Source organism: Stegostoma tigrinum, chromosome 26 (assembly GCF_030684315.1).
Source record: "Stegostoma tigrinum isolate sSteTig4 chromosome 26, sSteTig4.hap1, whole genome shotgun sequence".
NCBI lineage: Eukaryota > Metazoa > Chordata > Chondrichthyes > Orectolobiformes > Stegostomatidae > Stegostoma > Stegostoma tigrinum.
In genome coordinates, this window is record NC_081379.1 from 11,417,667 (window position 1) to 11,439,314 (window position 21,648).

General features: G+C 46.3%; 1 protein-coding gene across 3 annotated transcripts in view; it reads left to right on the forward strand.

Moving 5' to 3' along the window:
- The window catches only part of kctd10 (potassium channel tetramerization domain containing 10), a 147,502-nt gene that overhangs the window by 118,172 nt on the left and 7,682 nt on the right, over positions 1-21,648 (forward strand). Inside the window, exons 1-6 of one of the 3 annotated variants that reach the window (XM_059654947.1) lie at positions 4,332-5,000; positions 8,407-8,620; positions 13,665-13,834; positions 16,039-16,122; positions 17,073-17,125; positions 19,164-19,359. In XM_059654947.1, coding sequence (XP_059510930.1) covers positions 4,980-5,000; positions 8,407-8,620; positions 13,665-13,834; positions 16,039-16,122; positions 17,073-17,125; positions 19,164-19,359 — 738 coding nt within the window. In that variant the 5' untranslated portion in view covers positions 4,332-4,979. Of the gene's footprint in view, positions 1-4,331; positions 5,001-8,406; positions 8,621-13,664; positions 13,835-16,035; positions 16,123-17,072; positions 17,126-19,163; positions 19,360-21,648 lie in introns of those variants that run through there. The other 2 variants (XM_059654946.1, XM_048555698.2) reach the window with 2 other exon arrangements.

The following is a 21,648-nucleotide window of genomic DNA, read 5'->3' on the forward strand; positions in this document are numbered from 1 at the left end:
ACATTGGCCTTGGCTCTGGATTCTGTGAAGTCTCATGAAATTGCATTAAAACTGTGTGCTGTTTGTACCAACCGCCAGCCCCTTGTCTGATGAATCAGTACTCCTCTGTATTGAACACCACTTGAAAGAACCAGTGAGGGTGGCAAAGGCATAGAACGTACTCTAGCTGAGGGACTTCGATATCCAACTACTGACCAAGCTGCTTGAATGATTGGGAAAACATCCAAGCAGGAGGGGGTTATTCAGCTCTTCAAGGCTGCTCCGTAAGATCATTGCTGTTCTGTAGCCTAATCCATAATAAGTCAGCACTGTATTAGCCTTCTTGACTATTTTCTCTACCTGTCTGTGGCACTTTAAAGCGCTATGCATCTGAACCCCTCAGATCAAAAACTGGACATGGATTGTATTTAACTTTGTGCCTTCTGTAAAAATCATGATTTTTGTTTGTTCGAAATGGAGAATCTTGTAGTTGCATATGTTACAATCCATCCATCTGCAACAGCTTCGTCCATTGACCTGATCTATCCATATCCTGTTGTAACTTTACGCTACTGTCTACATGCTGTCCAATTTTTGTGTTAGCACCAAATTTGAATACTTGATTTTTTTGATGTCAGTATCCAAGTTGTTAATGAATATTGTGAATAATTTAGGCCCTAACACAGATTCCTGTAGGACAGAACTAGTTATGTCCTGCATTTTGAGTACATATCCGTTATTCTAACTCTCTGTTCCTGCCACTTAACCAGATTCCTATCCACATCAGTAATTTGCCCTCAATTCTGAAGGCTTCCACCTTAGCTAACAGTGTGTCTGGGACATTGATCTACCTGTGTTCACCATCTTTGTCACTTCTTCTAAAATTTGTAAGGCATGACCTACTCTTCATGAATCCATCCTGACTCTCCCTGATCAACTGAAAATTTTCAAGATTATCAGTTTCCTATCCTTGATTATAGACTCCCAACAATTTTTCCATCACACATGTTAGGCTAACTGATCTATAATTCCTGGTACCTCTCTGTTCCCCTTCTTTAAGAGTAAGTGGCGAGTGAATTTCCAATCTAGAATTACAACTCCTGAATCCAGGAATTCTGAAAGGTTATGGTTAGGGCATCAATAATATTCTGTCTTGTCTCCTTTAACACCCATGGATGGAAGCCATCAGGTCCATAATTGTTTTTTGCTGCTCTAATAAGCCATTTTGTGGCCCTTTGGTCTTTGTATTTGCCCCGTTCTATGAGATCTGTACTTTTTTTTTGTTTTTATAAGCCCTTTTAAGTTTATGCTGTCCCTTACCTCCTTAGATGTCCAGGGAGGTGGGTCATAGGTACAGACTGCTTCCAGATAGCATTAAATGTTTCTTTGAATACCTTCCACTATTCCTTGTTTTGTTTTACCCGTTAGCAGAGCTTCCCAGTTTACTGTGTGCAGTCTCTCTCAACCCATTAAAGTCTGTCTTACTCAAATTCAAAATTCTAGTTCGATCTTTGCTTGTCTCTTACAAATGCTACATAAAATCATATTATTATGACAACTATTTGACAAATGCCCATAAACGACTAGGTCACTAAATCAGACTCGCTGCTCGTGGTGAGATCCAAATTGCTTGTCCCCTTATCACATCCAAGAAATATTGCTGTAGGAAACTATCATGGATGCATTCCAGATTCATAACCTTTCTGGCTGTCTTTCCCAGTCTGTTAAAATTAAATCCCCCATTAATACTAATCTATCTTTGCTACATAGTTGTCTAATTTCAGCATTTACACAATTTAACCGTTCTGAGCTGATGCCAGGTGTCTATATGTGATGCCTATTGTGGTTTTAGTTCCTTTATGCCTCCTCAGTTCCACCCATAACGTCTCCACTGGGTGCTTTCCCCTCATTATATCCTCCCTCATCATCAAAGTGATTCTATTTACAATCAATAAGGCTGCTCCACCCCCTCTGCTGTTTCCTCTGTCCCTCCTGTAACCTTGTAACCTGATGTGTTTTGCTTCGTAGTCCTGACCATCCTGCAGCCCTGTCTCTTCAATGGCTGCTCTGTCATAGTTTCCAATTTGAATCTGTGCTGGCAGCTCATTTAGTTTGTTCAATTTGTATAAAGAACTCTAATTTGGTGGTACGCTGTGTCCTGTCCTTCGGTATCTTTTTATTATTTCTCCCTCTTGGCTTACTGATTACCCTTTTATAACCCAGCCTTGTTCGTTAAACTGGCCCTGCACGTTCATCCTATTAACCTCTACCTTCACATCCTGACCTGCTTGTCTGATTGCTACTTCCCACAGCACGAGTTTAAACCCTCCAGAGTGGCACTAGCAAACCACCCCACCAGGATATTGGTGCTCTTCCAGATTAGGTGCAGCCTGTCCTCCTTGTACATGTCCCACCTGCCCTGGAACAAATCCAATGATCTAGATATTTGAATCCCTTCTTCCTACGCCAGTTGTTTAGCCACATATTTGACTGTATTAGCTTCTTATTTCTGGCTTCACCAGCATGTGGCATGGGGAGTAATCCCAAGATTACAATCCTAGAGATGATATTTTTTAACTTACTACTTACCTCCCTTGTCATTAGTTCCATTATGGACCACAGCCTCTGGCTGTTCACCCTCCCCTTTGAGCAGGCACAGGACGTACTAAAAGACACTTTGACCCTGATACTAGGGTCACAGCACACCATCCTGGGATCTCACTTGCAGCCACAGAACTGCCTGTCTGTGCCCCTGACTACCTCTGCTCAGTTACACTTTGACCGTTCCTGCTTTACGACCGAGCAAGCTAAAGGACATAAGTGCTAAATTAGATCTTTATTCTTCATTCCCAGCAGTCTGCTTGCCGCAGATGCATCTGTCCACGATGGTATTGGTAAGAGTGACCACTGCACAGTCCTTGGGGACACAAAGTCCTCCCTTCACTTTGAGGATACCACCCATTGTGTTGGGTCACACTGTCACTGGGATAGATGTCAAACAAACCTAGCACCCTGCACAACGGCCTTCACTAAGATCTAAGGGTGATCAGCAGCAGAGTTGCATTTGACCACAATCTGCAATCTCGGCATACTCCTCCATTACCATCAAGTGAATTGATCCACGAAGAATGCAGGAGGAGCACCAGGCAAACCTTAAAATGAGGATTTTACCTGGTAAGGCTACAATTCAGGACTACCTGTGTGCCAGACACTGACAGCAACAGGCTATAGACGGAGCTAACAGATCGGATCTAACATGAGAATGCAGATGGTCAACTAAACAACTAGCAGGAGGAATGGGTGGGGGTGGGGGTGTCCACAAATATCCCCACCACAACAATGGGGCAACCCAGCACATCAGTAGAAAGGACACGGCTAAGGCAATTGCATCTGTCATCAGGGAGGGATGATCCATCCTGGGGTCACCAGGATCACTGACGCCAGTCTTCATCCAAACTAACTCACTCCACATGATATCAAGAAACAGTTGGAGGCTACTGGCCCTGCCACCATTCCCACCATAGTGCTGAAGACAGTGCTTCAGAACTTGGCACAGCCCCTAGCTAGGCTGTTCCAGTACAGTTGCAGCCCTGGCATCTACCCAACAATGTGGTCCGAAACGTCAGCTTTTGTGCTCCTGAGATGCTGCTGGGCCAGCTGTGTTCATCCAGCCTCACATTTTATTATCTTGGATTCTCCAGCATCTGCAGTTCCCGTTATCAATGTGGTAAATTGCTCAGGTATGTCCTGGACAGAAGAAACGGGAGAATCCAGTCTGCTCAATTACCAGCCCTTCAGTCTGCTTTCAACCATTGGTAAGGTAACTGAAGGTGTTGCTATCAAATAATAAGCTGCTCACTGATGCTTTGTTTGGGTTCTACCAGGGTCACTCTGCCCCGACCTCATTTCAGCCTTGATTCCGACATGGCCAAAAGAGCAGAGCTCCATGGGTAAGGTGAGAATGACTGCTCTAACATTAAGGCAATGTTTGACTGAAAACGGCATCAAGGACTTCTGCAAAACTGTATACAAAAGGAATCCTTGGAAAAACTCTCCACTAGTTGGAGTTGTACCTGACACAAAGGAAGGTAGTTCTGATTGGTGAAGGTCAATTTTTGCAGGACCAAGGCACCACTGCGAGTGTTCCCCAGGATTGTCTCCTGAGCTCAACCATCTTTGCCACTTCATCAATGACCTTGCCTCCATCATAAGGTCAGAAAAGTGCATGTTGGCTGATTATGCAAACCATTCACAACCCCTCAAATGCTGAACCAGCCCATGTTCAAATGCAACATGACCTGGACAACATCCAGATTTGGGCTGACACGTGATGAGTTACATTTGTGCTATGCAGGTGCCAGACTAAAATCATCTTTAATGAAGAATCAAATCATTTACCTTGGACTTTCAATGGGATCCCAGTGTTGAATCCCCTGCTGTAAACGTCCTGGAGATTACCTTTGACCAGAACATGAACTTGGGCAGCCCTTTAAATACTGCGGCTTCAGAAACAGATTGAAGGCTAGAACGTCTGTAGTGAGTAACTCATCCTGTGTACCCAGAGCCAGTCCACCAGCTTCAAAGCATGTGTCAGGTGTGTGATGAAATACACCGCACTTAGCTGAAAGAATGCAGCTGCAACAACACTGAAGAAACTTGGCGCCATCCAGGAGCAGCCCACTTGTTTGGTATCCTGTCCACCACTCAGCATTCATCCCCTTGGCCACCGATATGCAGTAGCAGCTGTGTGTACCATCCACAGGATGCACTGCAACAGCTCAAGGATTAAAGCCATGAGCAGTACCACCTCTGACAGAGACTGATGACAACTGGGATCACCTACCCATACCACTCATGATCCTGCCTTGGAGCTGTATCACCAATACAGTGTCATAATCATGGAGTTCTGTTCCTAATAGTATTATGGAAGACCCAACACCCCAAGGACTGCAGTGGCTCAAGAAGGCAGATAATGACAGCGATGTCAAGAGTGACTAAGGATGGGAAATAAATGCTGCCCGGTCAGTGACACCCACGTCCCTGGAGCACATTAAAAATAAAATGTGTTCATGATTAAGATTTGACAGAGTTCACAAGTAAAATAATTTGCTGCCGCGTTTTAGTGCTTGGGTAGATCTGTGTTGAGTAAATTCAACAGAGTTAAATATATGTTGCTGGAAGTATGGCAAGGAAAAATAGTTAACATACTTGTCTGGGCTAGTAGGTACCAAGGAGGAAGTTGGGTGTATTGGTTGATTATGTCATAGAAGTACAGAAGAGAAACAAATGGCATGCGGAGGAACAGGGTGCTAGAATGCAATCCTGCTAAGCATTACTCATGCAGGAAATGTTTTGAAGCCCTTGTGTAAAGCTCACACTGATTAGTGTGATGCTTCCTTTCACGTTTTCCCAGTCACACTTTGATGACAATAGATTTGTTATGTAAGTGTGTTCTTTGACTCTGTGAGCCAGCATTCCCTCTAAGCTATACAGCCGCTTCAAGGTTCCTTACCAACGCATTGGTTTCTGCTTTCAGTACTCAGTGCTGCACATGGACTTCTGAGGTCTGAGGAGCAGAAAAAAAATCGTGAGAGTATAACACTTTATTGGGCTTGCTGAGAAAATGTGGGTTCATTTTGGTGAGTTGCACAGCAAGTAATTAGGAAGCCAAAGGGAATATTGGCCTTTATTACAAGGGGATGGCATATAAAAATAGGAAAGTCTTATTGCAGCTGTATGGGACATTGGTGAGACTACACCTGGGGTGCTTCACTTGGTGTTGGTCCCTTACTGTCATTAGAAGCAGTTCCGAGAAGTTCATTAGGCTGTTACCTGCGATAACAGGGTTGCTGGATGAACGGAGCAGGAAAGATGACGTTTTGGGTCTGGACCCTTCTTCAGAAATGCGGGAGGGCAAGGGGACCTTCGAATCCTGGATGAAGTACCAAGTTCATGGTGCAAGGAGTTCAGGAATGTAGATTTATATAGCACCTCTCCCATCCTCAGAATGACCCCAAATGGTTCAGGCTATCCAGTACACTTTTTCAATCACTGTTGGAATGTGGACAGTTTGTAAGAGCAGACCCCCTGGAAACGTGATGCATTGACCTGTTATTTTTCCCCAGTGATATTGAGGAAGGGACTTTGAACTGCATGACATTTTCTGTGTTCTTCAGAGCAAGCAGTTCAGAATGGGAGGCGATGCTGGTGAGCTAAGGCAGCCAGTATTTAGGAGTGGGGGCTGTGTTTGAAGAACCAGATGCTTAATCTCACTGATAGAGACTGTATTGAGGAATACTGGTTTGGTCAATGTGACAGAAAGAACTTGCGTGTATACAGCAGTATTCAAGGGCCCAGGATATCCACAGCACTGTGCTTAGTTGTTTTGTGCAGCCGCCTCCACAGTATGAAGTGTTTGGTTTGAGTGAACTCACTGCTTCCTGACACCACTGGACGCCGTGAGGCGCCCGTCTCCGCCACTCCGGATTCGGGGATCTGAACCCGACTCCCTTTCGATCGGCTGAGGGCAACGGAGGCCATCGCCCGTCCCTTCGGAACGGCACTCGCCTATCTCTTAGGACCGACTGACCCATGTTGTGCTCCTGAGATGCTGCTTGGCCTGCTGTGTTCATCCAGCCTCACATTTTATTATCTTGGAATCTCCAGCATCTGCAGTTCCCATTATCTCCGCTTCCTGACACCTCCCTGTTTTCCATTGTGCTGCAAGTTTGGAAACTAACAGTTACTGAAACACAGACTTCACTGCCCACATTCCTTGCAGTGCCAGACTGCCTGTTGCACAGGAGCTGGCCAAAACTCGAGAAAGTGCCCAGGATTTAATCGGTAGGTTAGGGGCTGCTGCTGCTTTATTATACTCACCTTGTTAAAGGCCCTGTATCTGATCAGTCACTAATGTGGACCAATTAAGGAATTTGGTGAGAGATAATGGGAACTGCAGATGCTGGAGATTCCAAGATAATAAAATGTGAGGCTGGATGAACACAGCAGGCCAAGCAGCATCTCAGGATTTGGTGAGTTCACTTTACAAGATAATCACTTACTCTCTTTACTGTCCATTTCTGCCCACTAGGTCTGATGTGCCATTATCAGAGTGGCTCATTGTTTTAGGAGAGTGTGATGATGATTTAAGTGTGCCTGGGTCAGTCAGTGAGTGTTGATGTGTTGGTGATTAGGTTTGGAGTTGGAGAGTGGAAAAGCAAACAGAAATTTCCACTGGTGACAGGTGTGTCAGGTACACAGTAGCAATTGGCAGCTAAGTGTGTTTGTCGTCTTAAGCCAGATCAGTATTCCCGTTGCTTCTCCAGATAGGAGAATGAAACACAGCTAGCCACATCCAGATGTAGTTAAAAATCAGTAAGGCCTAACAGCCCCTCCCCACTGTTTCCTTCTCCCTTCCCACCCCCTCAGGCATGGCTGTTAACTGTGCATTAAGTGCCCTGGTGGTTGATTCTCCCCATCGCTGAATCCCGTCAGGATTTCTGCAGTTTGCAGTCATCCTTTTAGAGCTGGTTGTGTCAGGTTGGATGATGTCCAGTGAGTGAGCTTTGTGCATTCTCCCATTTCTGGCTGCTTCCAAAGGCCTCCTTCCTTTCGCTGCATTTGTGGCGGTGACGCCTTCAGCTGTCAGGGCCTGAACTTTTGGGATTCCCTCGTCCTGCTGATAACCCACCACTGGGGCTAATCTCCTGGCTTCCTGTCCTCATGTCCCCTTGTTTAGTTCAGAGTCAGCTTTGTGCCTGAATAAACTCCTGTAACGTGTTTTTATTCCATCCAATGCTTTGTAAATATGGTTTCCTATTGAGCAACTACTTTTCAAATTGCTTTTCTGAGCTGTGTTTCGCAGCCTCAGTTCCCTCAGGTAAAATATTTCTTTTAACAGTAAGGTTGAGGAGTGTGGTCACGAGTACCAGGAGCCAGTGTTGGCTGTGTCTCAACAGCCTGTACTCTCACCTTGGAGTCAAGAGGCTGCGATTCCACTCTAGAGTCTTAAGCACTGGTGGCTAGAATAATGCCCTCGGTGCACATAGAGGGAGAGCTGTACTATCTGAGAGCTGCCATCTTCAAACTAGGACATTAAATTGAGACCCTATCTTTCCGTTCAAATGGACAGGAAACTATTACCCACAAAGGAGCAAGTAAATGGTGTCCTGGCTAATATTTACCCTTCAAGCAGCATGACAAACAAGAACAGTAAGGTCCTGGTCCCGTTGCTGTTTGTGGGAGCTTGTTGCACACAAATTGTCTGCCACATTTCCTACATTAAAGTAGTGATTGCAGTTTGTTGGTGGTACAACACGTGGGAGTTGTCCTGAGGTTGTGAAATGTACTTTGTGTATGTGTGTATATATATATATATAGATGCAGGACTTTCCCTTTCTCTAACCGCACAATGCTATGCCCACACAGGAAGAGAGAATGTCCGGAGAAAGCGCGGTGAGTCCAGTGCCCGCAGCATCAACCCGCACCACCTCCTTCAAAGGAGCAAGCCCAAGCTCTAAGTATGTCAAGCTGAATGTGGGAGGAGCTCTCTACTACACTACCATGCAGACCCTCACCAAACAGGACACCATGCTGAAGGCTATGTTCAGTGGCAGGATGGAGGTGTTAACAGACAGTGAAGGTAATTTGAGCTGAGCTGAACTACTACTAATGGACTGGATCTCTCCACACAGGGAGAGAGAGAAGACTGGTGGAGGTCTTTCGGACAAGGAAAGGGGTGGAATGGGTAAATGTTGAGAAGATGAAAACTGAGACCCATCAGAATAACACAGTATTTTGCAACTCCAACAGGGAATTTAAGAGTGTGTGGAGCTGGATGAACACAGCAGGTCAAGCAGCTGCTTGGCCTGCTGTGTTCATCCAGCTGCACACTTTGTTATCTCGGATTCTCCAGCATCTGCAGTTCCCATTATCTCTGAGGGAATTTAAGAGAGTTGTCTTTACACAGGAAGAATGTGGGACTGTGTATTGCAAGGGAGTGGTTGTGATGTATTGCTGGACTTTTTATTTCTTTTCTAATTTTTTCCCCCTAAGAACTTTTACTGAAGAAGCTCTACCTCAGTACCCTTGCACTTAAGCACCCTAAGTGGTAACTTGTAAAGTTTTCACTGTTCTCATTTGAGTACGTGTGACAATAAAGCTAATTCAATTCAATGTTTGTTTGTCTAGCTTTACCTTTTAAAACTGAGATAATATGGAGTAGAGAGCTTATTGATAAGAACAATGAATGAATGGAGAGCAGTGTGCAGAATAAAACAGCGAGGGCAGAATGACCTGTTTCTCTGCAGTTAACTTGTGTTCTGGAAGTAGCTACTTGAATCTGTAACAGGATACTACGAAGGGGCGTGAGATCATTTTTGTTCAGTGACAGATACTGGGAGATAAGGGCAGGAGAAAGCCTGTTCTGCTGTGTAATTTGATGCTGCCTGATCAGAATCCTGTACAGTGGCTGTCAGCTGGCCTTGTGACCTGGCTGCAATCCTGCCGCGTAGCACTGCGCTGACAGCAGCAGCATGTCACCGCGCTGTTAGACCGTGTTCAGTAGATGTAGACCTTTCTCACAGGTGATATCTCGCCAAGGCAATGTTTCAAATGAAGAAAAAAAATACAGTTTGCTTTGCAATCCTTGTAATTTCCCAGAGTAATTCCCCGAATAGATTCTCCCCTGTGTAGCTGCCAAGAATGGTGATGTTTGCCATGTCCCATATGGTGCTTTATTTCTTGTTCACTGTTTGCACTCGGAATGAGATTGCCTCAGGATCATTTACCAGTATTCAAACCTGCTGATCATTTCAACAGGGGAAGAGGAACAGAGGGCAGGAGAGGAGAGGTAGGAGGAAAGGGAAAGGAGGGATGTGAGGGCAGGAGAGAGGAAAGGTGGGAAGCCGGAGGTGGGGGAGGTGAGCAGTGAAGTGATACAAAATCAAAAGTGGGGAAGGAAAGATGGGAGGGCAGGAGTGGGTCGGAGGAGAGAAGAAACAGGCTAAGCGCTGCTGGGAAGGGGTATGTTCCTACTTAATTTTTCACGGTTTCTCTGTGTTACTCATAGCCATATTGGGGGTGTATTGTTCCTGTGTGGTAGTTGCTCAGTAACTATTTGAATTGATGGGGAACTTGCCTTATTTGTCCAGGGAATCTACAGGTTCCATTTGCACTTCGGCAGTAAATTCTTTAGATCCCAGCCTTATGTGGTTTTACAGGAGCCACTTGGCCTATTTTCCCTTGACTGTGAATAGCAAATCCACAGAGCTGCATACCTAGAATGTTTGGGAAAGAAAATAGCATTAGCCCTTTTCAGAGTGGTGTAAGGCACTGACTAGCTTGCAGTAATCCTGGAGATGGCAGATTGGAGCTGTGTGCACACATGCTGTGTAGCAGCCTGAGAGTCAAAGGCTTTTAATGTTTGAACTGTTGTCAGCTGAAGCTCAATGGGCAGGGCTGTCACCTCGGAAGGGTAGGGTTGTAGACTGATGTTCCACTCCACACACTTGAGCATTAAAAATCAAGGCTGAGACTATGATGTAAAACTGAGGGTGTTCTGCGTTACTGATGATGTGTTGCATTATTGGCTGAGGTGCAGACAAGAAACTGTCTACTGTCCAGGGTGGCTGTGGAAACTCCTAGTGGAAAATGTCCAAGGAGATCAGAGGGTGTTTTCTACCCAGTGCCCTGGCTAGTAACACAGCACACTGTGTTGACAGCAAGAAAACAATGATATTTAAGTTTTGTTGTTTGCAGAGTAGCAATTTGCTGTTTATCATTTTATCAGGATAGAGTTGGTGGAACTTTTGCCTCTGAGCCACATGGCTGTGTGATCAGGTTCCAGTCCAGGGTAGGGACGTGGGAATGAAGATCGGTAGTACTGAGGGAGTGCTGTGCCATATGTGTGTATACTGCCTTTTGGGTGAGACATTTAACCTGATCGCTCAGGCGGGTGTCAAAAATCCCATGATGCTATTCCAAGAAGCAGCAGACGTGTTGTCCATGGTCTCCTGGCCAATTTATGACCCTCAGTCAACAATGTGTCATTATCACATCCCTATTGGGGTTCCATTAGTTGTTTTACAATGGAGTGTGGGTTCAGTTCCTGCACAGGCTGAAGTTACCATGGAGTCTACTTCACAACCTCGCCCCTCACCTGAGGCATGATGACCCTCTCGCTCCCACTCTCTCCCCCTCCCTCCCTCCCTCCTCGCTCTCCCACCCCACCCACTTCCCCCCTCACTCCCCCCGTCCCTCCTCGCTCTCCCCGCTCCCCCCTCACCTCGCTGTCCCCCCCGTCCCTCCTTGCTCTCCTCGCTCTCCCCCCCGTCCCTCCTTGCTCTCCTCGCTCTCCCCCCACCGTCCCTCCTCGCTCTCCCCCCCCGTCCCTCCTCGCTCTCCCCCCCCGTCCCTCCTCGCTCTCCCCCCCCGTCCCTCCTCGCTCTCCCCCCCCGTCCCTCCTCGCTCTCTCCCCCCGTCCCTCCTCGCTCTCTCCCCCCGTCCCTCCTCGCTCTCTCCCCCCGTCCCTCCTCGCTCTCTCCCCCCGTCCCTCCTCGCTCTCTCCCCCCGTCCCTCCTCGCTCTCTCCCCCCGTCCCTCCTCGCTCTCCCCCCCGTCCCTCCTCGCTCTCCCCCCCCGTCCCTCCTCGCTCTCCCCCCCCGTCCCTCCTCGCTCTCCCCCCCCGTCCCTCCTCGCTCTCCCCCCCGTCCCTCCTCGCTCTCCCCCCCCCCGTCCCTCCTCGCTCTCCCCCCCCGTCCCTCCTCGCTCTCCCCCCCCCGTCCGTCCCTCGCTCTCCCCCCCCGTCCCTCCTCGCTCTCCCCCCCCGTCCCTCCTCGCTCTCCCCCCCCGTCCCCCCTCGCTCTCCCCCCCCGTCCCTCCTCGCTCTCCCCCCCCCGTCCCTCCTCGCTCTCCCCCCCCCGTCCCTCCTCGCTCTCCCCCCCCGTCCCTCCTCGCTCTCCCCCCCCCGTCCCTCCTCGCTCTCCCCCCCCGTCCCTCCTCGCTCTCCCCCCCCGTCCCTCCTCGCTCTCCCCCCCCGTCCCTCCTCGCTCTCCCCCCCCCGTCCCTCCTCGCTCTCCCCCCCCCGTCCCTCCTCGCTCTCCCCCCCCCGTCCCTCCTCGCTCTCCCCCCCCCGTCCCTCCTCGCTCTCCCCCCCCGTCCCTCCTCGCTCTCCCCCCCCGTCCCTCCTCGCTCTCCCCCCCCGTCCCTCCTCGCTCTCCCCGTCGCCTCGCGCTCCCCCCTCCCCCCTCCCCTCTTCCCTCTCTCCCCCGCTCCCCCCCCATGAGAGAACAGCTCTGGTGTGGTAAGACGAAAGTGATTTTACATTTTTCCTTTAGCCAGTGAGAGCCCATATTCCAACATTTCAGTCACAGCTACACTTTGAACATGCTTCATTGGCTGTGAAATGGTTTGAGACTGAGAGTCACTGGAGTGCATTACATAAATATAGAAGACTTCATCGTGGGCCGAAGGGCCTGTTCTATGAAACTAATTTCCTCTCGTTTCCCATTTCGTGCGCAATTTGCTGTCCCTCTGGCTTCCACCTGAGGGCGATGGTGAGAACGATCCACTCTAACGATGCAATTGCACCACCCGGTGGAGCATCAGTGCTACTACAGCTCGGGTGACAGGTATAATGGAGCTGGAAGCTCTGTACTCACAGGTGTCCCCCGCCCCTTCTCCATCCACACCCAACTTACAGCTCTCAGTATCACCATGCGGCTGAGAAGACCTCTGCCCACCGCACATGTGCACACACCCACCCACCCAATCCGTGGCTAGTATTGCGCAGCCTCTTGATGCCTTTTGGCGACAGGCTTCAGCTCTCCTACAAGAAGCAAGCAAATAGTGCTGGTGGATGAAAGGTGAACAGGGCAGTGATGAAGAGGTTTCCAGCTGAATTAAGCACACTTAACCCAATAAGTAACCTGTCCATATAACAGCAGTGTAAACTCAGTAATCTGACTCTTGTTTTTGTAAATACATTTCAGTGTATTTAATGGGGGGGGGGGGAGGGCGGCGAATGGGATCAAAAGTAATGGGAAGAAACCAGGATTAGGCTATTGAAATGGATGATCAGCCATGGTTGTGATGAACGGTGGAGCAGGCTCAAAGGGCTGAATGGCCTCCCCCTGCTCCTATCTTCTGTATCTCTTTGTTTTTATGTTTCAGAAGCCGGCCAAAACCGTAACCTTTCTGTAAACTGAAAGCAAAGACTCGTGGATGCAGGTGATCGGAAATAAGAACAGGAGGTGTTGGATGTGCTCAGCAGCATCTGTGGAGAGAGAGAGAGAGAGAGAAAGATAGTGTTAACGTTTGAGCTAAAGACAGGGCGTAGTCCTGAAACATTGATTCAGTGTTCTGGTCCCCAGATGGTCCCTAACTGGCTGACGTTGCTGGCATTTTCTATTTTCCTCGATGTTTTTTTTCTCTGCAATCCCTTGGTTCACTTGCCAGCTCTAGGTGAGTGAGCCGCACAGTGCAGCGTGAATCACTCCTGTAGGGTGAGCAACTGGGGAATCTGCTTCCGCAAGGGACAAATGTGGAGAGTTCTTCCAGTCAGCCGACTTCTTTCACCCACGCAGACTGCGAGATGTGTCCGCGTGGTTTGGAAGTGGTGGGGCAGCGTGTGGAAGTGATTGGGAAGCAGGGCTGGAATAAGAACCAAAGTGTCTTTTTGTTCTGCAGGCTGGATCCTAATTGACCGCTGCGGGAAGCATTTTGGTGCTGTTCTGAACTACCTGCGAGATGGCGCAGTCCCCCTGCCAGAGACTAACCGTGAAATTGAGGAGCTGCTGGCTGAGGCCAAGTACTACTTGGTGCAGGGGCTGGTGGAAGAATGTCAGGCTGCTCTTCAGGTAACAGAGCCATCACGCTGCACGCAGTGTTCAGGTGATTCGATCAGCAGTCCTCCAGCCTTCCTATTAGAACAGCTAGCCTCAAAGCTGAAGGATCTTTGTACAGTAAATAGGGAGAACCTATTTCCAGTGTGGAGGATTGGGGTTAGGAAGGTTGAGCAATGATCGACTTGAGATCTTTTAGAACTGAGGGATTCAATAGAATAAACCGTTTCCGCTGAGGATCACCTGAATAGATGTCAAGTCTTAAAATTAAAACTGGATCATTTAGCAAAGATTGATAAAGGTTATTAGAATAGTATCAAGAGCCATGGACCGAAGATGGATAAATGGAGATGAAGGACAGATAAACCATGACATGATGGAAATTGGCTCAGTTAGTAAATCGTACTAAGTAGCTGGGGAAAATGACAAAATTTGCAGGTCTATTCAAGTTTACAGCGGATGAGAATTAACACTACACAAATCTGAATATTCCTGACAAGAGAAACATGTTACCAAGGCTTTTTATTTTACACTCATCAGGACAAATGCAAGAATGACAGCAATTGATACAGCAGAAAATAGTGCTGGTTGGTTGGCCAATTGACTCAGATTGGCTGAGGTGTTGCCATGGAGAATGCAGTAGCAAACAGTATGCATCAGGCCATCAGTAAATTGATGTAAGAACGGAAAGAACTGCAGATGCTGTGCATCAGGATCAAAAACAGAAGTTGCTGTAAAAGCTCAGCAGGTCTGGCAGCATCTGTGTGGATAAAGATCAGAGTTAATGTTTCGACAGGTCCAGTGACCTTTCCTCAGAAAAATTCACTGGAACTGAAAAGTTAACTCTTGATTTTTTTTTTTCTTCACAGATGCTGCCAGACCTGCTGAGCTTTTCCAGCAATTTCTGTTTTAATTCCAGTATATTAATGTGCTTGTGTGAAATATGGTATTATCTTGTTTGTCCTGCTGAATGTAAGGTGCAAAACCTCTGCAACATGTCTCTCTTTTCAGCTGCAGTATTTCCTTCCTTTTAGCTAATTCATTAACCAACTTAAGGTTTTAGCTCGGATAGTCACTGCCATGAACTTCTGTAGCAGGATTCGCTCCACACTCCCTGAATGTGTCTGGCATTCTATGCGCACTGCATTGCACAGCAACGTTACCGACTATACAACTAGAGGATATTCAGGAATTGAAGGCAGTGCTGAGCAGTTCAACGAGATAGATATCAAAAGAGAAGCTCTGACCCACAAACTCAGAAAGGGAGGTTTCAGAGGAAGCCTGATAGAAGAGGTAAGGCAAAGGAAGCAAATGAAAGTGAAAGCACACACATTTGGTAATGTCTGGGCATGAGCAGTGCCGAACACTGATGCAGGATTAGAAGAAAAAGATTTCCTTACACCAATAACAGCTGGATGAGGATGCCGGGAACAGCGATTAAAATCTCACAGAACGGAATGAGGACTCTTTGGCTCATTATATCTGCACCAGCTCTTTACAAAACCCATCCACTTGCTGCATTCCCTCTGCCCTTCCTCCAACTGGCCAGCAAATATTTCCTTATAAAGTATTGTCTAATTCCTTTTTGAAAGTTGTTTCTGAATCTGCTACCACTATCGTTTTAGGCAGTGCATAGCTAGACCTCAACTACAGGCTGCACTAAGAAATTTACCTCATCGTCCTGTCTGCTTCATTTGCCAATCATCTTTAATTCAAGACATCACAGCTCCAGTTTATCGCCCATAATGTAACCCTTTAAACATTGATAATCTCATCAATTGGATTTTGACTCTTGGGGCAAAGAAACTGACAGAATCTCATACTTAGGAGTTTAGATATTTAGGAAGGAAACAAAAGATGATCTTAGAATGATAGTAAATCCTGTAGTTGATGTATCGAAATGTTGACTGCTGGCCTATAACCAGTCATTATATTAATGCAGCATTTCTTAAACAAAGAATCACCATAAGGCACTTCATTCAGAGACCAAAGGAAGACAGATGCCTGACCACACAGTGCGAATTGACCATAATCTTCATGCTTTGCTTTGATGAACTTCATCTCATAAAAATACTTCACTCCCCATTCTGCTTGATTGCTGTACCTTTGAATAATGTTGATCGACAAGATAAGGCTCTGTTTGCTATGATGTTTTAACTTTATTGAAAATATTTTTAGGTTTGCGATTTTCTGAGGGATTTGTGCTTGTTTTGCAGCAGAAAGAAACTTATGAACCTTTCTGTAAAGTTCCTGTGATCACGTCTAACAAAGAGGAGCAGAGGTTGATAGCGACGTCTAATAAGGTTAGAACAATTGGGTTGCTTGCCATTTATGATGCTTTTTCTCTTTGAATGTTCAAGATTAAGCATGTTAGCCCTGTCTTTTGTTTCTCTGTATCCAATGTTGGTATTAATTCATGTCTGGATGATGAGAAAACAAAGCTCAACTCATGGAGACTGGGCTACCAATGTACTAAAGCCAAGTTTGTCCTTTAGCTCCATGTGAAATGCTTTCCCTTCTAGCCTGAATACAGGAATGACACTGCTAATGTGAGCCAGTTGCTGGCCTGTTGTGTGGTATTTCCCCACACTTCGTGGGATGGAGTGAACTACTCCACTTGTCTGGATGGATTTGGCTCCAACGGAACTCAGGAACTCAGCGGCTTCAAGGACAAAGCAGCCTGCCTGTTGGCAGACCTGCATCGCCTTCATAGGGGATGATGAATAGCAGCAGTGTGTTACCATCCACTGCCCAGTGCACTGAGGTTCTTCTGACAGCACTTTCTGAACCCACAACCTCTACCCGCTAGAACGACGTGGACAGTGCAAGTTCCCTTCCAAGCAATTCACCATCCTGACTTGGAAAGATACTGCTGTTCTTTCAGTGTGGCTGGGTCAAAATCCTGGACCTCCCTCCCTCCCTCAACGCCCTACACCCTGAGGACAGCAGTTGAGGAATGTGGCCCTTTTTCACCAATTTGAGGGCAATTAGGAAAGGGCAGTTAAAAACTGCTTGAGGCAGCAGCCCGATATCCCGTGAGCAAATTTCAAAATAAAGCTTCCTCGCGGAGCTAGATTCAGACTGAGCACATTTATTTTGTGTAGACTCCATAACGCCGCCAGAGAGAGATTGTTCCGTTGTAATCAGAGTGACCAGTTTGAAACCACATAGCAAATGTACGAGGCTCTTGTTGACAAGTTGTCACTCACGCGTTGAAGTCACAAATACCAAAAATATTCTTCTCTCTTTGTAGCCTGCAGTTAAGCTGTTGTACAACAGAAGCAACAACAAATATTCCTACACCAGGTAAGCAAAGACCATCAGATCAGGGCCTAGTTGGTACACAAAATTTTAAAGGACCAAGCGCCCGTGACCGCCTAATGGCTGGAATTTGAAGCTGTAGATTAAAAGACCCCAGTGCTGTGTGTGTATGTGTGTCTGTGCGTGTACGTTAGTGTGGGTGATGTAATTGGTTTAAATAACCTGAAAATGGAGAGGATGATCTATTAGTCTTGGCTGGCCTTCCTAGATTATTATCCAGTGACGACGACTGCAGGTGGGGCACACAGTTAGGCATTAAATGGGAACGTGGATGTAGAATTTACGTAAAGTAAAACATCCCAAGAATTTGATATCGGAACACAGAGGTTAGAATCGGGACAGGCGACTGAAAGCTTGGTCACAGAGTTAGCATTCTGAGAAGCATGAGGTAGAGGAGTGCGGAGGTTTGGAGACAGCAGTTTCAAGGTCTTGGGGCAGGCCCATGCCCTCACCTATGGTACAGCCATAAAAATCAGGATGTGCATCAGAATAGAATTGGAGAAAGTGGGGAGTGCACGGCTTCCACCATCGGTAGCCTGCCAGAGCACTCGGCCTGCAGTGAGGGGTGAGATCCTCTGACTGACCACCGACCATGTCGAAAGCAGCCCATCAGCAAGGATGGATGTCTTTTTGGGAACAGGAGGTGGTGACTCAGTTGGAGCTGCACCCCAGTGGAGTGCTTTGTGGTGCTGTGTTGCATTTGAGGTTTTCCTGATAATCTTCGACACTTTCCCAGACAGAACAAGGGAATACTGAAGAATTAGTTATTCCTTGCACAACTTTAGTGAACTGGCTTGGTGAGAGCAAACGTCGATTGTGATGATCAATAGCAGCAGAGGCCTACAGCACAGAGAGAGGTCCTTTTACCCCATCACATCCACACCAACCACCTAATTATTCTAATCCCATTTTCCAGCACTTGGCCCATAGCCTTGTATGCCTTGGCATCAAAATATTTCTATATCTAAATATTTCTTCAATATCCCACCCTTCTAGGCAGTGAGTCCCAGACTCCCGCCACTCCCTGGATTGAAAATTTTTTTTCCTAATACCTTCTCCAAACCTCCTGCCCATTACCTCATATCGATGTCCCTCGAACCACACCCCCCGCCTTGCCATTGATCCCTCCACCAAAAGGAAAAGCCCCTCGTAATTTTATACTTCTCCATCATGGCCCTCTTCATCTCCTGTGCTCTGAGGAAAACAATCCCAGTCTGCCCAATCGCTCTTCATGACTGAAACTCTCAAGCCTCGTCAGCTTCCCGGTAAATCTCCTCTGCTCGCTCTCTCCATTGCTTTCACATCCCTCCTACGATGTGAACTGCACACAGTATCCTTGTTTTGGCCTAAACAACCTGTATACAATTCCACCGTTACCTCTCTGCTCTTAAACTGTGCCTTGACAAATAAGGGCATGTCTGCCATAAATCGTCTTAAACATTTTATCCACATGTCCTGATAGCTTAAGGGATCAGTGGACATGCACACCAAGGCTCCTGTGATCCTCAGTGCTTCCCAGGGTCCTACTCTCCGCCATGCATTCCCTTGCTATTAGATTATTGGAGACAGAATTCTCTGAACTCAGCTCCAGTAATCAGTTCCAGTTCATTGAAGTAACATGTTTGGTGTAATGCAATAACCTAAGCATTTAATAGTAGCATTATCAAAGAAACTTTAACACCTAGTCTCACAAGTTATTAGGACAGATGGTCAAAAACGAAACAAAGTCTTTAGGGAGCATCCTAAAGTTAGAAATGGAGGCAGAGACATTTAAGAAACTAATTATAAAATGTGGAAACATTTATCTAGCACCTTTCATAAACTGTGACTGTCCCAAAGGCTTGAAACTCAGATGCAATTTCATATTTGTAGGGAAATGTGACATTGTTGCTCACTGTTCACCATTATGTCTCACTGGGGCTGGACCCTTTATATGAAGAGGTGAAAAGAAAAATTCAGATAGCCTGACCAATCCGTTTCAAACTGACATGCATTCAGCTGAAACTGTCCCTTATGCTTCCAGCAACTCGGATGACAATATGCTGAAGAACATCGAGCTGTTTGACAAGCTGTCACTGCGATTTAATGGGAGAGTCCTTTTCATAAAGGACGTCCTTGGCGATGAAATCTGCTGCTGGTCCTTTTATGGGCAGGGCCGGAAGATTGCAGAGGTGTGCTGCACCTCCATTGTGTACGCAACAGAGAAAAAACAAACGAAGGTGGGTTTAAACTTGGAGGGTGATCCCACGGGTTTTTGTGACCAAGTACACATTCTTTTGAAACTGACATTAAAACCACACCTTTCGCAATCATCAGACATCTCCAAGTTCTTTACAGACAGTTTAGTCCCTTTGAGCAGCCCCACTGTTACAATGTTTGAATTGTCGCAGCCACTTGCACACATTAGGCTCCCGCTTGCAGCTGTGTGACAATGACCAGGTCTATCAGCTCTTCGCAATGTTAATTGAGGGACAAACCTTGACCAGAACACCTGAGATAACTCACCTGCTATTATTTGAACTCATGCCATGGGATGTTTTAAATCCACCTGAGCAGGCAGATAGTTAGTTCAAACCCTTCTCTGAAAAGTGGCATTTTTAAAAATGTAGCACGCTTTAAAAATGTACAGCCCCTGAAATCTGGCCTTGATTTTGATGTTGTATTCCTGGAATGGCCCTTGAGCGCCTAACTTTCTGACTCTGATGAATGTGCTGAGTCCCAATTGATGTTAGAATAAAGTCAGCAAGGGAAGGAGAGACGCAGCAGGCCTACCAGCATCTTTTTTTCCCCTCCTCCTTGTGTGGGATGTGGGTGTCTCTGGCTGGGCCAGCACTTATTGCTCATCCCTAGTTTCCCTTGAGAAGCTGGTGGTGAGTTGCCTTCTTGAACAGCTGCATCTGTGGAGTGAGTCTGAGGAATAGAGTTAATCTTTGAGCCCAGTGTGACTTCTATAGAACTGTAATCAAATGGACCTGGTCTGCTCTTAGTTAATTGACCTACAGTAAAATTATATTAATCTTTATCTCTAGTATTTTAATCTGAGCATTTTCAGAATGTTGAGGAACAATATTGTAATCAACCATTCAGGATGCACAAGGTAATTACTGATTTCAGTGGTAAACAAAATGGTGTATTGTCTAGAATGAATATATTGTCAATATTATATATCAACACTTCAGGGTACTTCTCAGTTGCTGATGCTCTTTCTGAAGGGCAGTCTCTGTTGTAAAGGGTCAGGGAGAGCAAAAAGCAAGCTTGCACAGCTCAAAGTTCAGTGATGTTGATGGAGGGATAAATATTGGTCTGAAAACAGCGGAAGCCTCTCCCTCCCTTCCAGCAGCTGTACAGGATCTCTCTTTTTTTTTTAATCCAGCTGAGGGGGTAGGTGGAATCTTGACTTTTGTCTCGTTCAAAACTTCTGACAGAGTGGCACTTTGTCAGTAGGGCTTTGAGGTGTCAGCCGAGATTGAAGTACTCAGATGGGGCTCGAGTCTGTGTTCATGACTCAAAGCTGGCAGTGCTGCTGTTCACTAAGGCACAACCATGCTCCACAAAGACTTATTAATTTTGATCATCCACTTTGTCAGCAGTGGAATGCAACTAGCTTCTTGTTTTCTTAAAGCAAGATGTCGTTAAGTAAAATCGCTATGACTATGGATATTTGTGAAATAGAATGTAGTGGTCTATCTGCAAGGAGCTGATCCCATTAAATCTGGGAGCATGCAAAGTGCAGCAACAAAGGTCTATCATGTGAACACAGATTTCATAAAATCTTGCAATTACTCTGAGATGTCTTATGATAGCAACTGAACGGAAGGATTTTATTAAGTCTATTTTTAAATCTTCAATAGAAAATAAGACAATTTCTGTATATTGTTAATGGCCACTTGTTAAAAAATACATGTTGATTTTTAACCACTGTTTAAAAGTGTTTTCCAACTCAGAATGGGTGGGGGGGAGGTGGACAGCACAGGCTCACGTGACCTTGTTGATTTGTACATTCCTTGCCTTAATGACGCAGTTATCAGTCGTCTCCGCAGCAAAGTGCAAAATGAGTTCAGTACTAATGTTCCTGTTGGAAATTCGCTGTCGCTTTGACACTGTCCTTGCTGGTTTTGATTATCTCTCACACAGATTCTTCTCTCGCCTACCACTGCAGTCTTCTCAGACGATGAAACCCTCAGTCTTTCTTCTCTAGTCTGTTGGACAAACATCTACATCACTGTTGCTACCAGCACGCTGTGCCCCACACTGAGAAACCTCCACAATCTCTTTGTTTTGCTACCTGTTCCCCCATCATCATCACCGCCTCAGTAACCTTCTTAACGTTCTCCTGCATTTCCTGCGCAGTGTCCACTGTGAACTATCGTAGTACAGTATGATACTATGTAACATGGAAGAGTAATCGAGTTACACAACGTGAAAACAGATTGTTCGGGCCAAATTGTCCATGCTAAACAGATATCCGAAATTAATGTAGTCCCATTCGCCAGTATTTGGCCCATATC